Here is a 16,366-nt window from a genome sequence, read left to right on the forward strand (position 1 = left end):
TTAAGGAATTTCCGGCCATCTTGACTGAAGCTTCAGTCCCATCGACAATAACAGATGGCGGCCATCTTGTCTGAGGGCAGCTTCAGCTTCAGTCCTTGCGAAAGTAACGCGATGAGGTGACCATTTTGTCTAAGGGCAACAAGTCACGGGAAAGCGGCCACACACCAGGAGTCGATTACAAAAAACGTCAACTATCGCGAAGGTTGGAGGCCGGCCTCTAGCGGGAGGGAGTAGGTGTCGGGGAAGCTGGTGGGGCTAATCCCGCCTTCTGCCTGCGCCTCGGGAGGTGGGGCAGCTGCTGAGCGTGTCCAGGCTGCACCTCCAGCTACCGCCGGACCCGCAGCGCGGCAGCCCCTGAGCATGGGGGTGGGTATGGGGTGGGGGGGTCCGTCGCTGTCAGTGCCTGGGGGAGGGGGTGGCACTGGCTGTAACACACTGACTCTGTCCCCCACCCTCTGTTTTACAGAAGATAGGGCTGCAGCTGAAAGCCACGCTGGAAAATATTACAAACCTCAGGCCGGTGGGGGAAGATTTTCGCTGGTACCTGAAGGTATGGCGGGCCAGGGGAGGTGCACGCTGCGCAGCGTTGCTAGGCAAAGCAAAATGAAACGCAATGTACTTTAAAAGCCCCAGTAATTGTTTTTATAATACAAGCCTGTAGTGCTAACTAGAATACAGTACAGAATATCGTGCAGTAAAAACGATATAAAATTATGAGACTGAAAACCAGTGATTAGCGAAATGGAGGTCTGGAAGGGACCTTGAGGGGTTCTCTAGTCTCCCCACCGCTGAAACTTAGAATAACTTGTGTAAATTTGCATCAGCAGGGGACGGGACTAGAGGACCCCTCAGTCCTGCATTTCTATGATTTTGAGTTGCATGGTGTTGTATCACAGGCTTTTTTTGCATGATATTTTGCATTCCATCCTATAGTGGTTTGTACTGCAGGCTTCCATTACACAAATTATTGGTATCTAATGGAATCCTGCAATGCAAACCACTGTAGAATGGTTTCTATACTATGATCATCATTGTATTTCATTGCCATCTCAGATATAGTTTTGCCAGTACCCAATTGATTATATACAGAATGTTAGTGGTATCATGGCACATTTCAGGCATGGTTCATTGTGTAATCTAAATAAAAGTAAGATGAATATAAGTGATTTGGAAGTTGTGCAGGGTTTTTTTGTTAAATGTAAGCACTTTTTGGAAGTTGAGTAACTGTTAGATGTATGTATGTTTGCATTAAAAGATCAGTTACAATGAAGTAAAATCATGGCTATTCCTCAGTCCATATCATATCCACCACCCTCTCTTTTGTGGTTATGATTTTATTTTATCTAAGTATAATTGGTGGAAGACTCGCTTGGTTGACAAACTGTTGGGATGTATTATTCCCAGCTTTCTTTATTGGCTCCTGCATGTAATCTGTTTTCTTTCTACCTAAAATTCTCTGGAAGAAATCCTCAACTTGTGTAAATTGTCATCGCTCAAGTGAAGCTAATGGGGCTATGAAAATGGACCCCAGTTGAGGCTCTGGCCGCCTATTCTTTATGGGCAGCTATCCCATGACCTTTCAACCACAAAAGGGTTAAACTTAAGTCTAAGAATGGCTTGAGCTATTTTATTGATCAGCTTGGTAACAACTTTAAGATTCTTTGGTGTATGTTTTTCTTTTCCAGCTGAAATGTGGGAACTGTGGTGAGATTTCTGAAAAATGGCAATACCTGCGATTAATGGTAAGCTGCCAAACTGCAAGGTGTCCATTAAAAACAAAGAAACCAAAAAACCCAGTGCATAATATGTAAAATTGACCTTAATGGAAATGGGGGATATGCTGTATGAAGCAGCCTTTGAATAATTATCTACATCAGGGTTGCTGTCAGACTTTATGTTCACAAAGTATTTTGAGAACCTTGAATGAAATGTGCTATAGGAATGGTTGAATAATGATAGTAAATTAACTTATACAAGGTACTGATGATGTGCATGCCAGAAATGCTATAAATATCACTATCTGACTGCCTCATGATAATTTAAATAGAGAAGTGTCATCCCCACTTTACAGATGGGGAAACTGAGGCAGAGAGGTGAAGTGATTTGCCCAAAGTAAAACAGGAAGTCTGTGGTTTAGTTTGGAATTAGAACCTCAGGCTGTCATCCTGAACATCAAGACCATTCTTCTTCTATCCTTGCAGGCCTGAGTCCTGCAACTTGTTGCATGTAGGCACAACAGTGTGCAGGATCAGGACTCTAATCATTCTGGTTGAAGATTAAATAAATATCCTATGGAATAGCTAGAATGTGTCTGTACTGTCAAGACACATTCTATACATAATATATTTAAAATTTAGTATATAATGTACATTATTCCTTGATAACCATAGTATTGTGAAGTCTAAATATTCTTTGTACTGAAAGAAACCTACCTTCCCCTTACAATATATAAAATCATGTTAGTTTGCTATTGTCCTTGTAAAAACTTTGTCACTACAGAGATTTTTAGTTGCTCAATTAGAAGATGAAAAAATTGACACATAGTGGCTCCATTTGTAATTTTTTTTTAGGACAGTGCTCCTCTTAAGGGAGGCAGAGGGAGTGCCACGATGGTGCAGAAATGCAAGCTGTGCTCCAGGGAGAATTCCATTGGTAGGCTCTTTCACATGATTTAAGGGATGCTGTCAACTTGATTTTTTTTAACTAATTTACGAAAACCTTCTAAATAAATAGTATATCCTGAATTTCTGTTGTAAGTTGCTTTTTACCACTGTTTATACGGGTTTACTTTCTCCTACTTGCTGGTGCTTGTCTTAAAGCACCAATATGTTTGTCCTCATGTTTGTGCATGAGACAGGAAATACAACTGATCATCATCAAAAGAATGAGACTGACTACACATGCAAATACAAAAAGTGTGTAAACACTGGAACAATAAAGAATTAATTTTTGCCAACTTTAATTTTAGTAATTGTAGGTGCTAAAACAATAGTATGTTCAAATTTCCCAACAGAAACATGATTCTGAAGTTAATGGTGTCCCTTTTAAAATGCTTGCTTTTCTTCTAGAAATTTATTTGGAAACAAATTATTGTTTTTTGTAGCATTGTTTGAACGTACACTTAAGATGTTAACCTTTCTGGAAAAAAATGGGATGCCAGTTACTTTTAATTCTTTTCTTAAAAATAACAGAAGTAGCCAAGAGTTTCCTGGGCAATTTCTGTACATGCTAGACATTTTTTCTTTCAGTTATCAAACTCTGTCTTTTTGTTATTAATGTAGAGATTCACAAAGCAGAGAAGAATGACGGCCCATCTAGTCAGTATCTGATCAGTTTGGGATGGTTCTTAAGGAAAGCCTCCCATAATGTTCATAAATCAGTTGTATTTTACTATGGGAAGGGAGGTATTTTCTGCCCTGCAACTGGTGATCATCTACACCCTAACATAACTATTGATAGCCATTGCAACTCTGGCCCACTGTGTAATTCAGCTGTTCTTATTTGTAGGAGTGTTTAACCCCTTTTAGATTGTATTAATTTATTTGCCTCAATATTATCCTATAGCAGAGTTAAACAGATTGATTATCTATTATATTAATACATATTTCCATTTATCTTGTTAAAGCCTTTTAGCTTCATTGTTTGACTGCTCATAGTTGTATTATGGGGGAAGAGTAAAGAGGAGCACCTGACTCATCCTTTATTATATTTTCTGTGCCCTTTGCCTTTCCAACCAAAATAGTCCTATTCATTGTCTCTTAATCACTTAACTTTTTTCATAAAAATGAGGACTAATCCTGAGACCCTTATACTTGCACAAGTACACTTATTGACTTCAACGGAACTACTTTTAGAAGTAGGGGTTTCAGGATTGGGCCCCAAAAATCTAAAAGCCTGTCTGGTATTTGGAAAATTAACAGCGTCAACCCAAGTGTCTGTGTCAAGTGTTTATTTTCCTCTCCAGATATTAAAAACTAGTTTCATCCAAGGAGCTGCCAGCTGTTTGCATTGGCCTGGTTCTTGGGATGTTCCTACAAAATTCTGCCCATTTCATAGCCATCCTAGATTAGATTTTCCCCCCCGGGATTGAGCTGTGATGTTGTAAAGCTATATCTATGTAAATACTTACTGCAGTAACATGAAGGGAAAGATAAACTGGTATTAAAAATGTGTCTGATATGAAAGGCATTTCCTGTGGAATAAATACAACCGTGATAAGCTAGTTAAAATACAGGAAGGTATTTACAAGGTCTGTGCTGCCCTATACAATGACTATCCCCCAAATCTACATTTATGGAAGTTAGATAAAAATAATGGTGTCCTATTGGCTCAGTCCTGTAAGTAATTTGCACTCAACCCTCCCATTGACATTGGGAGAGCTGTATGAGCAACAATTGTACAGATGGAGCCTTAAAGCCATGTTATACGAGTATGCCTTGCTTTATCTTCCTTAAGAGGAAAACAAAACAGCAAAACAGGAGATGAAATTCTTGTTAGCACTAGCAAAAAAAAAAAAAAAAAAAAAAAAACTCTTGGATTTTAATGGACTAACCAGAAATGTTGGCTGTTTTTGAATAAACAGTGTCTGGCGGGAAGGCTCTAGGTTTGTATTGAGGGGTGGAAAACTGGAAGTATTTTAATTCTACTCCCTTCTCTTTTAGATATCTTAAGAGACACAATCAAGCCTTATAATGTAAGTTTATTTTCTCTATGATATCGCAGACATAACTGAAATAAGCATCAGTAATGTGGTGGTAGTAGTTTATTACAAGGCTTCCCAATTTTTGTGATCATGTTCCTCCCAGAAGTACAGGGGAAAATTCTATCAGGCAATACCTGAGTGTAACATACCGCAAATGGGATGCTGGATGCTCCAAAAGTGAAGCTGTGCATTTAGGAAAGTATATTTTAAATAATGTGGACAGCGGCAGCCAGTTAATATCTTGCCTTGTCTCTTCTGCTTCTGACTCAGATATCAAATCATTTGTTTAAATATTTCAGTCAGCATCAGGCACTGGATTAGTCACATTCTAAGCAAATATGTAATAGTTTTACCCTGGTCTCAGACAGCCTACCTTTGAAAGGCTCAGAAACTTCACCTGACCAGTCTCTAAGTTTAAGAAATTCTGGTTAATTATCAACCATGTAAAATAATGCAGTTTTTGGTCCAGAGTTTGCTGCTTCTAAAAACTTTATTGCATTTTATGCCTAGACTAAAAGGTGTTGTTTCCCTTTCATTAGATAAAAATGAAATGCTATTCTGACTCAATCCTAGGCTGAAGACAGTGAGAAGTTTAAGACAATAGTGGAGTTTGAGTGCCGAGGTCTTGAGCCAGTTGACTTTCAACCACAGGCAAGTTCTTATTAATGATTTATTTGACAGCCCTTAGGTGTCTTACTGCTGAAGTCTACATTGATGTAGCACACTCTTGAGAATTGCACTGCTCATTTTGGACAACCTGTGACTCTCCAATAGTCTCCCCTCTCTGCAGTTGTCTCTTACCTCATCCTACTCACCTAATTAAAGTTACTCACCCTTTGGATCTGTGCCCCCTGAAGTACCTTGTAAGTTCCAGAGCACTGCAGATTTGAATTCATTTGGTGGATCTTTAGAGTAGGCAACAGGAGGAAGAGAGGAGTCCTAAAGCAGTCACATCTTGGATTGCCTAATTAGGGGTCACTGATGGGAAGAAGTCGTTTCGGTGGGCTACTGTACAAGGTATAGAGTTATCAATCCTGATTTTTGGACGCTGATCAATATCTGACTGCTGTGCTCAACCAAACTCTGAAGTTCATCCATCTCTATAAATGTAGATGTGTATCCACAACAAAATGAGACTGAAAGCCAGAGCAAGACTCGCTGAAGGCATCAAGAGTCTGTTGCAAAATACAGCTGCAGATACTGAGTTAAAGGGTCTCTCTCAGCTGTAAACCGAGACAGCTAAGAGAGTTTCAGATGGGACAGCTATGAATTTTGCTTGGAGGTAGTGAGACTTGGTGACTGGTTTGTTTCGTCCAACTGTGAGTTTGTTTGGCTGTTTATTCTCTGTGTACAGGCTGCGTAGCTGAGCCATGCGCCTCTGAGTAAGTCGTTGGAACAGATGTGTCATGTCTTGGTGAGGCGGTGTGGTTCTGACCCTTGGAACATTGATCAGCCCTGTTGCTTGAAGTCTGAATGGTTAATTGCTCCCTGATGGGGAGAGGCCGAGCTGAGCTAAACAGAGAGATTTGGGTAATGAGAGTCACTTACTAGCAATATTGAGAGCCACAAACTATGGCAACTGACAGTTTCAGAGAGAGCTGGAGGTGAGTGGGAGAGAGCTTTCCTTCCAGGTTCAGCGCTACAGTGATATAACAATGGGATGCAAAGTGACACAAGGAGAAAATTGTAACTAGGAGAGTTAAGTACAGTAAGGAGTTTAAGTATATCAGGGACAAAAAGAATACTAACAATGGTATTTGTCCCTTACTAAATGGAAATGGTAGAATTATTAGTAATAATGCATAGAAGACACAAGTGTTCAATAAATATTTCTGTTCGGAGGGGGGAGGAACAGATGATGTAATATGATAACTCTTTCCATTCCACTGGTATCTTGAGAGGATGTGAAATAACAGCTATTAAAGTTAGACTTTTAAAAACAGCAGGTCCAGATAATGACTCCAAGAATTTTTAAAGAGCTGGCTAAGGCGCTTGTGGGATGGTTAATGTTGATTTTTTGTCAATAAGTCTTGGAATGCTGGGCAAGATCCAGATGACTGGAAGAAAGCTTAATGTTGTACCAATATTTAAAAAGGTAAATAGAATGATCTGAGTAATTGTAGGCCTGTCAGTCTGACATGGTTCCTGCGTAAGCTAATGGAGCAGCTGATACAGGACTTTATTAATGAAGAATTAAAGGAGGGTAACGTAACTAATGGCAATTTGAGTTTATGGAAAATAGATCCTGTCAAACTAACTTGTAATCTCATTATAAAAACAAGTTTCGTTCATAATGGTACTAGTGTTGATGCAATATACTTAAACAGACTCCTGTAAGGTGTGACTTGGTACCCCACAACATTCTGAGAACTAGGAGAACAGAAAATTAACATGGCACATCTTAAATGGATTAAAAACTAGCTAGCTGACAGGTCTCACAAGATAACTGTAAACGGGAATCATGACTGAGCAGGTGTTTCTAATGGAGTACCATAGCGATCGGTTCTTGGCCCTATGCTATTTAACATTTTTCAGTGACCTAGAAGAAGAAAAAAATCACTGATAAAGTTTGCAAATGATCCAAAAATGGTGAGGGGGAGGTAAATAATGAAAAAGACAGATCACTGATACAGAGTGATCTGGATCACTTGGTAAACTGGGCATGAGCAAACAATATGAATTTTAATATGGCTAAATGTTATACGCTTAAGAGTACAGAATGTAGGCCATATTTGCAGGATGGGGACTGTCTTGGGAAGCAGTGATTCTGAAAGAGTTTAGGGATCATGGTGGATAATCTGCTGTGGTCAAAAAGTCTAATGCATTCTTTGAATGCGTAAAAGAGGAATCTCGAGTAGATGTAGAGAGGTTATTTTACCACTATTTTTGGCACTTTTGCAAGCACTGCTGGAATACTGTGACTAGTTCTGATGTCCATAGTTCAAGAAGGATGTTGATAAATTGGAGAGGGTTCAGAAAAGAGCCACAGGAACAAATAAAAGATTGGGAAACATCCCTTATAATTATAGACTCCAAGAGCTCAATCTATTTATCTTAACCTTCACTTTAAGGAGTGACTTGATCTATAACTACCTACATGGGGAATAAATACTGTGACAAAGTTCCTCCTCTACCTTGGTGGGTCCTGCGCTTATTGACAGATTTGCTCACCTCAGTGATCTTCCCCACAGTCTGGATCAACTCCTCCTCTGCTGGATCAGGAGTTGGGAGGTTTAGGAGGAACCTGGGCCCGCCCTCTACTCCAGGTTCCAGCCCAGGGCCCTGTGGATTGCAGCTGCCTGTAGTGCCTCCTGTAACAGCTGCATGACAGCTACATCTCCCTGGGCTACTTCCCCATGGCCTCCTCCAAACACCTTCTTTATCCTCACCACAGGACCTTCCTCCTGGTGTCTGATAATGCTTGTACCCCTTAGTCCTCCAGCAGCATACCCTCTCACTCTCAGCTCCTCACGCGCACTTCCTCTCCTCTAGCTTCTCCCTCCCTGACTGTAGTGAGCTCCTTTTTAAACCCACATGCCCTGATTAGCCTGCCTTGATTGGCTGCAGCCTGTCTGCCTTAATTGGTTCTAGCAGGTTCCTGATTACTCTAGTGCAGCCCCTGCTCTGGTCACTCAAGGAACAGAAAACTACTCATCCAGCAACCAGTATATCTGCCCTCTACCAGACTCCTGTACCCCACTGGTTTGGGTCTGTCACAATACTTGATAATGGGTTCTTTAATCTAGCAGAGGAAGGTATAACCCAATCCAAAGGCTGGAAGTTGAAGCTAGATAAATTCAGAGCGGAAACAAAACTTACATTTTTAAGTGATGATAATTAACTGTTGGAACAATTTACAAAGGGTTGTGGTGAATTTTTCCATCACTAATCACTTTAAAATAACGAGTATATTGTTTTCTAAAATATATGCTCTAGGAATTATTTTGGGGAAGTTCAATAGCGTGTATTATACAGAAGGTCAGAGTAGGTGATCCTAATGGTCCCTTCAAGCCTTGGAATCTACAGTTCTCCTGCTGCTGTAAGCTGTTGGTTTCTTGTGTCTGGTCATGGTCTACATAAGCTAACTCCCTGCTATATATAACCTATTATTCCAGTAGGATTAGGAGTGAATTGCATAGACTGACAAATAAAAAACCTGTGCTTTATCCTTCCTGCAACTGCAGTGAAATTGTGCTACATTTATTATTGTTCTGGGTCACTTTCTAAGATGTGGGAGGGGAAAATTCAAGTGCCTAAAAAAGTTTTTCTGTTTCTATGCAAAACTAAGCATATGTAAAGTGGACTACTGCAATTGGTGGTGTAACTAGTACATTTTTCTCTAGAAGCCCACCTGTCAAGGAGAAGAACTAAATAGTCAGTTGCTTGTTCCTGTTGGCTTTACAACTGGATCTAGAAATCTATTTCTGTAGTCAAATTTGATAAGCCCATGAGTGTGTAGGATGCTTGTTTACATGTCTTCCTAGCCCTCACCTGTCAATCTCATTTCAGTCAATACCAACAGAGTGAAGGTTATAATAACTCATAACCTAATAATCTCAAAGTTAAATCTGAAGCAGTGTGTATGAAGGATAGCCCTGACTAGATATTTAAGTTATGATACTTCAATAAATAAATCAAGAGACTCACCCTTGTTCCTTACAAATCCAACAGTTATTTTACAGTCAACTCTCTCAGATACGGTTGAAGCCAGCCTGGCTTCTCCAGATCAAGTTTCAGTTCTGTCATAAAAAGCAATGGAATAGAATAGGTCATAAGAATGTGAAATTATTTTTAATAAATAGAATTAAAACTTAGCTGAAGTTGATGAGAATTGTTATTTCCATTGATATTTGTCTGTCTCCCCATAAAATCACCAGAATTCTCATTGCAGTCTTAAAGGGGAAAATACCCTCTAGGTCCCTCCATGACAAAAAGAAAATCTTTCCCTTTGGAAAATCCCAGGGATGTTTTTTTGTTGTTTTTTACCAAGTGGTGAAAAATCTAATTAAGATGCTTGTTCATTTCTTGCTTGGTAAGAAGTCTCTTAGTTTTAGCTTATAATTATGCTTTTCATTTAAGGTTCCTGAGCTGATGTAGCTATCAGAAATGCCAATATATGCCTCTTTACCTGTATTAGTTCTGTACGGTCTCCTTCTCCCCCACACCACAGAAGTATTATCCTTCAGCTGAAGAATAGATGCATCTTTACAAAGTTTCTTTTCATCCAACTATAGCTCCCTTGCTTTGTGGCAGAAATGACACTTTACAGTGGTAAGCAGAATAACTGCATGATGATCCACTATGTTGGAAAGTTGGGTGATAAGAATTCCTGTTTTGTTCTAAGCTTCAGCTACTGTTGCTCCTTAACCAGTCAGCAGAGGGCAGACAAGTCACTTCATTACTCAGCTCCATTTGGCAGTGATTAAATTAGAGTATCAACTGTGATGCCACAAGCTATAAGAATGCAAGTCCTTATTCCTGAGAGCATTCTGTGCAAAAAATTAAAAAATTTGCACACCATATTTTAAAATTCTGCAAGTTTGATTTGTCAAATAATGCAGAGGCTCCAGCATGGCAGGAGAGAGCACAGGCCACTGGCTGCACGAAGGTGGGAGATCACCGTGCAGCTCCCCCACCCCCAGGGCACAGACTCAGTGGTGAGGTTGCACCTGACCCTAACACAGTACAAGGCATGGGCCTGCCCCACCCTGGGGCCCTGCCCCTCTGCACCAGGTGTGGGGCAGGCAGGCTCAACCAGGCAGGAGCCAAGTGTAGGGTGAGAGGATTTTGTGTGGGACCATCTGGGTGCAGGCAGCTATGGGGAGGTCTGGGTGTGGGGGGATCTGGATGCACAGAGGCTTGTTGGGGGTGGGGTTCCAGGTGCAGGGTAATGGGATTCTGCAGGAGCTTCCAGGTAAAGGTGGTTGGGGCTCAGCAGGCGGTCTGGGTGTGGGGGTCCCAGGGTGCTGGGGGACTGAGGCTTGGTGGCGTGGGAGCATGCGTGCAGCTAGTTGGAGGTCAGTGGCATGGGGTTCTGGATGTGGGGACTTGGGGTGGTGGGGCTCTTCAAGATGGGGATTTGAGTGCAAAGAGCTCAGTAGGGGTTGGTCTGGGTATGGGGTGGGGGGCTAGGTGCAGGGGGGCTCCAGATGCAAGGGTTGAGGTTTGGTGGGGTTTGGGTATGGAGGGCTAGGGTGGTTCTGGATGAACTGGGTGAACTTGGCAGCGGTGTCTGGATATGGGAGGTCCGGATGCACGGGAGTTGGGTGGATGGTGGAGCAGCTACCTGTACCTCTCCCCCCCACAGCTGAGGCATGATGGGGGCAGGAAGCAGGGGAGGATTCTGAGCTTCCTGCAGCTGGGGGAGATTCTGGGGGGTGGGTCTGACACAGTCCCAGGCATTGCTTGCAGGGGAAGAGGAAGTACCATCCTCTCCTGCCTCCAGCACAGTCAGGACTAGCAGCTGATCCCAGCACAGGGTAGGAGCCACTGGCTGGGGAATCCCTAGTCCTGCAGTGATTTCTCTCTCCGCCAGATGCTCGGTGTGCCTTAAACGATGTACCCCCACTGCAAAGGAGTGGTGCATGACTGCTCTTACAGCTTCCCTTTCAAAAAGTCATTTTTTTGCTGGGAAGCAAAGAAATCTGTGGGGGACATGAATTCTGTGCATGCAGTGGCACAGAATTCCCCCAGGAGTAAGTTCTGCTGGAATTACAACAGCCTGTCACATGGCTTAATGTCCCATGGATCTCTTAAATGTGTACTGGGTGGTGATGGCTCTGCATCCCTTCCACTTCCATTCTTTGCTCTGTTGCAGTTCTGTATTGTGGCTGGTGGAGATGCATCTTCTTTTCTACTGCCTACTGCCCTCCACCCCCATGGGATTTGTGATTCTGCTCATGTAAAGGCTGCGTGCAATGTTTGATCTAAATGCACCACTCCCATTGACATTTGTCGTGCATTGTGGGATGTGTATGACTAAATTCTTAATTTTCACAGATCCCAAAACACTTTAAAGTTTATGGTCAGAGAGCACATTCCTTGTACACTCAGACTTCTCATAGAAGCTAGTGGGGATTTATGTCTACAAGGAATCCAGGAGCAGGTCCCATATGCATTTCAGTTTGCAAAACCAGGAAAGAGTTCTTCTTATACCATAGCCAGTTGTTTGTTTACTCAATTAAAAATAAAAAGAATCCAAGTAGCTCACAGGAAGGCTTCTTACATTGTCCATCCTTTAATTTGTGTCATTGTTCTTAAAATTCTTGAGGAATTTTGTTGACCAACAAAACATTAATCTGTAATTTAAATACCAGTTTTTTTTACCCCAACTGTACCTTCTTTGGAAATGTATCCATTGCTTTATGTACTGGATCCCAGAGTGCAGCCACCTTGGTTGATCTCTTTATTCCTCAGCAGTTTCTCAAACCAAGGGAGGAGAAACTGGTTCTGTATTTGACAAGTTGAGAAACTGCTGAGCTTCAGTTCATCTGCAAATTTGACACCATCAGCTCAGGATTGAACAAAGACTGTGAATGGCTTGCCAATTACAGAACCAGTTTCTCCTCCCTTGGTTTTCACATCTCAACTGCTAGAACAGGGCCTCATCCTCGCTGATTGAACTGACCTTGTTATCTCTAGCTTGCTTGCATATATATACCTGCCCCTGGAAATTTCCACTACATGCATCTGACAAAGTGGGTATTCACCCACGAAAGCTCATGCTCCAAAACGTCTGTTAGTCTATAAGGTGCCACAGGATTCTTTGCTGCTTTTACAGATCCAGACTAACACAACTACCCATCTGATACTCTTAAATTGTGCTGCTTGGCTGGAGTCTAATCTGGTTACAATTAAAATCTAGTTGATTCTCCTCCTTGTGGTAGTTTGACTCCTCCGTACCTAAATGAACTACACAGGATGATGATAGTTACAGACACTTGGCCCCTTTTGCCAGGGGTGTCTGGGTTCTCCTGCTGTTAAAACGAGAACTGAAGACTTGTCTCTTTTCCTCTCTTGCTTTTCATTGTTAGCTTGCTATTAAACTGGAGTACACTGTTTCTAAAATGCCTTGAAATATCTTGGTGACAGTTTTAATCTAATGCATTCATTGCTAATAGACATACTGGATACACTTAGAAACCTGTGATGCCACGGAGATTTTTTGGGGAAAAAACAAGTTAGAAAAAATTTGCAGGAAAAACAGGTGTGTTCTGGAAAACTGATGTTTCCTTGCTTTACAATATTACTTGTACAGGTCTGTCGCATCTTAACACACTTAACATGCCTGATTTCAGCTTTACACGGTTGGCAAAAACAAAACAAAAAAGAGAGAACAATTTTAATACTGTACCTGTAGTGCGGGTGATTGCGCCCGCCATTGAACTCAATGTAATTTTGACTATACGTGGTTTTCGCTTTACGTGCTAACCGTGGAACAGAACCCCCACGTAAGATGAGACAGACCTGTATGGTTTTAGTAATGTTCCTATAACTTCTGGATACAACTGAACTCTACATCCATTGTATCTTTTGGAATTGAACATATGTAAAAATAAAACTTGGGCATGAACAGTCAGACTTACCCTCTCCTTGATTATTAAACAGAGGGTCGTACCCTATATTGAAACCAGAGGTCACTTAATAATTTGGTCACTCTTTATACCTACTTGTAAGACAACTAGCTCCACTAAAATAAATATTTGTACTGGATAACCTTGTTTGTTGTAATAACTCTTAAATATGTTTAAAATAATTCAACTCATACCTAAGCTTATTTTAATTTTGCTTTTGTAGGCTGGGTTTGCTGCTGAAGGTGCACAGTCTGGCACGCCTTTTAGTGAAATAAACTTGCTGGAAAAGGTACAACTTATTTTTCCTCAGTGTCTCTATCCCCAGAAATAGCAATCACCCATTTAAAAGTATGGCTTTATGTGCCTTAGAGTGGCATGCATGCACAAATCTTAAGTGGAGGAGGAAACCACCTTCAAATATGAGTGCTCAGCATTAGTGTGCTCCTCAAGGTGCTTATTTGGAAGTGTCTAAGCATGGACATCTTCAGTATTTTGAATAGTCATGGTATAATTGCAGCTTGCTCTTGAAAAAATGTTGGCAGGACAGCCAAATCGTGGTCTCTTGATCAAGTGGGAGATTTTTATGGGGGCACTGGTTTTCTTTTGCTCTGAAACTATTGGGGCAACTCCTGAGAACTCTTCCACATGTTGAATAGTGATGTGCAGTCTCCTTTGAAGCTCAGCATAAGACTCTGGGCCTGTGTACATGGAGACTTAAGGCACAGCAGGCTGGGTGTGAACCACAGCATAGTAGCCAGGCATGCACATCCTGCTACTGCACACTAGAAATGTCAGTGTATTTTGACCTATTGCTGTTTCAAACACAATGTCTCCATGTAGACAAGCCCCATATCTTCATTGGCCATGAGCAAATATCTCAGGCTCAGTTCCTCTCTTTGGTATTCCACATGCCAGGAAGATTGGCTTGTCTGACTCAGGAGAACAGGTACTATAAATAATCCTTTCACTCACCATGGTTGCTGGCATGTCTGTTACTGGCTACAGTCTTCAGATACAGAAAATCTGATTCATTAAGCTAAAACTACTAAGAAGCTTGAAGCTAATTTAATTTGTTTGGTGTTCATTTCTGTTGGACATAGAACTGGAGGGGTTAAGGGCCTAAACACTTCCTGCAGACAGTGTAGAACCCAAATTTGGAATGCTGATAAGGTTAATTGATATTCCAATTTATGATCTTAAATACTACCCCATTGTGTGTTGTATTAATGCTGTAAAATTTGAATTCCTACAGGACTGGAATGACTATGATGAAAAAATAAAGGAGTCTGTTGGAATCTATGAAGTTACCCATAAGTTCCTAAAATGCTAAAACTGGTTTTAATAAAATCTTGACACCTTAGCCAAGTAATGGTCTGTAGTCATTATAGAAGTTCCTCTGGAGTGACTTTCTGTATGGCTGTACTTCAACAATCAAATATTATATCAGCTGAGTTTGACTTTATTAGTCAGTCTTGGGACAGCAAGTACTTTTCCACCAGTCTGACTGGTTGTGTTCAAGTAGTTCACTCAGATGAAACTTAGTACAGCCAAACCTAATTGGCCCTTTAGAGACAGATTTAACAACATATACTAAATAGTCATTGCCCTCAGGGTTAAAGACAACATGGAAGGATTTATCATTGGCAAAATACCCTATTATATAAATAACTTTCAGTCTTGATCATCATCATTGGCACATTAGGTAATTGCAGGTGTTAGGGTTTGAAACCAGAAGTATATCTTTGTAATCGTTTCCTGCTAGTTCAAGTAAACCTGCTGTTACCATTACCTGCTAACTGACTTGTATTTCAAATTTTAAGTGATAACTTAGTTATACATAAATGTAAACAAATACAAACTTTAAGCTAAAAACATTAACTGTCTTCTGAAAACCAAATGATCGTTACGCAATCCATTTTTTTTACCCCACTCAGTAAGCAAATATTTTCCTTCTTGAATAAATGAAGATGTCAGCTCAAAAGGAAACAGCCAAGTATGCCAAAGGTTTTGAATTTAATACCTTCCCCCACCCCTAAAAGCCCCTAGTCTTTCCCTGTCTGTTCTGTAAGATTTTTTCCCCAAACCCAAATGTACTCTTCAGCACCAGGAAATCATCATTCACCAAAGTCTCAACAGCAAAGTAAGTGCAGCACATGATGTAGTATCCTACCTTCTAGCAGCAGCCTGTAGAGGGATAAAAAGCCCTGCTACATATTGATGGATAGGAATCTGGAGAGGCCTGTGTTTTAGGGTTGCTTCACCCTGGTAACTGTGATTCATTTTATATATAAGATATGGTATCTTGTGTTCACTAGTTGCACTCATGCTGTATCACTTTTTGATAAAGCAAAGAACTGAGGGAATCTATATTACACAAAGAAAAACTGAAGGCAACTAAACTTCTGGTCTTATGAATCTCATCAGTGACATCCTAGCACCATCCACTTAGAATATACTGTCTGCCACCATGTTATGTTTCGGTACTGTTCACACAGCTGTAAAATGGACACTTAGTGCTATTTTGAAAAGCTGGCAGCAGAGAAAAGAACCACTGCTATTCAACAGGGAAGAGAACTATCTTTTGCGCTTTCAAAATAGACAGGGGATAGAGTTGAGGCATAGAGATACTCTCCCTCTCAGAGCAGCCAAAAAAAATTTATTTTTTTTTTTGGAGGGGTTGAGTGTGTTTTTAATAGAGATGCTGAAGCTAATGCAAAAGATAGAGCCCCAAAGCAAGGACCAGTGAAAGTCTCAGCAGTTGAAGGGAGGGGGCACTCCTGGTGAGCAAAGGTTCTTATGTCTTTTGTATGAATTCTGCTGCATTGGGTGTCGCATCAAATTAATGTGACTCTAGAGTTACAAGATCTTGAATAAATCTAGCAGATGCTGCTGCTGCTGCCCTGCAGGAAATTCTACTGTCCCCATTGGAAAGCTCCTTGAACCTTTCCCACCTCAAACCCAATACCTTTATTTCAGAGACATCTTAAATCTGCAAATACTAAGACATCCCTGCCACCTGCCTTGGCAAATAGGCTGAAAGGTTCCAACAGATACTCATGGTGCCATGCAAGAAGTCTGGAGAGTTCTAGAG

The 16,366-nt window shown here is 41.0% G+C and overlaps 2 protein-coding genes across 6 annotated transcripts in view; one reads left to right on the top strand and one right to left on the bottom strand.

Annotated features, from left to right (window-relative positions):
* Positions 1-16,366, bottom strand: part of CPT2 (carnitine palmitoyltransferase 2) — a 29,541-nt gene that overhangs the window by 3,163 nt on the left and 10,012 nt on the right. The window contains exons 6-7 of one of the 3 annotated variants that reach the window (XM_030571418.1): positions 9,350-9,441; positions 5,360-6,214 (exon numbers count right to left, since the gene is read on the bottom strand). In XM_030571418.1, the coding sequence (XP_030427278.1) occupies positions 9,374-9,441 (68 nt within the window). In that variant the 3' untranslated portion in view covers positions 5,360-6,214; positions 9,350-9,373. Of the gene's footprint in view, positions 1-5,359; positions 6,215-9,349; positions 9,442-14,733; positions 16,361-16,366 lie in introns of those variants that run through there. The other 2 variants (XM_030571419.1, XM_030571415.1) reach the window with 2 other exon arrangements.
* Positions 75-14,635, top strand: CZIB (CXXC motif containing zinc binding protein). Of its 3 annotated transcripts, none has more exons than XM_030571423.1 (8): positions 75-230; positions 467-550; positions 1,686-1,742; positions 2,571-2,652; positions 4,662-4,693; positions 5,276-5,353; positions 13,499-13,564; positions 14,528-14,635. In XM_030571423.1, exons 3-8 carry the CDS (start codon positions 1,740-1,742, stop codon positions 14,603-14,605), a joined length of 339 nt encoding a protein of 112 aa, XP_030427283.1. In that variant the 5' UTR covers positions 75-230; positions 467-550; positions 1,686-1,739; the 3' UTR covers positions 14,606-14,635. The 3 variants fall into 3 exon arrangements, with proteins under 3 accessions (XP_030427283.1, XP_030427282.1, XP_030427281.1); XM_030571422.1 differs by having other exon boundaries at positions 75-202; XM_030571421.1 differs by lacking the exon at positions 75-230 and adding an exon at positions 237-366.

Source organism: Gopherus evgoodei, chromosome 8 (genome assembly GCF_007399415.2).
Source record: "Gopherus evgoodei ecotype Sinaloan lineage chromosome 8, rGopEvg1_v1.p, whole genome shotgun sequence".
In the NCBI taxonomy this organism is placed as follows: Eukaryota; Metazoa; Chordata; order Testudines; family Testudinidae; genus Gopherus; species Gopherus evgoodei.

Excerpts from the sequence above, each read along its gene's own strand:
- CZIB (XM_030571421.1), top strand. Across the intron at positions 551-1,685 it reads ATTTTCGCTGGTACCTGAAG|CTGAAATGTGGGAACTGTGG; the intron begins GTATGGCGGGCC and ends TTTCTTTTCCAG. Across the intron at positions 1,743-2,570 it reads GGCAATACCTGCGATTAATG|GACAGTGCTCCTCTTAAGGG; the intron begins GTAAGCTGCCAA and ends ATTTTTTTTTAG.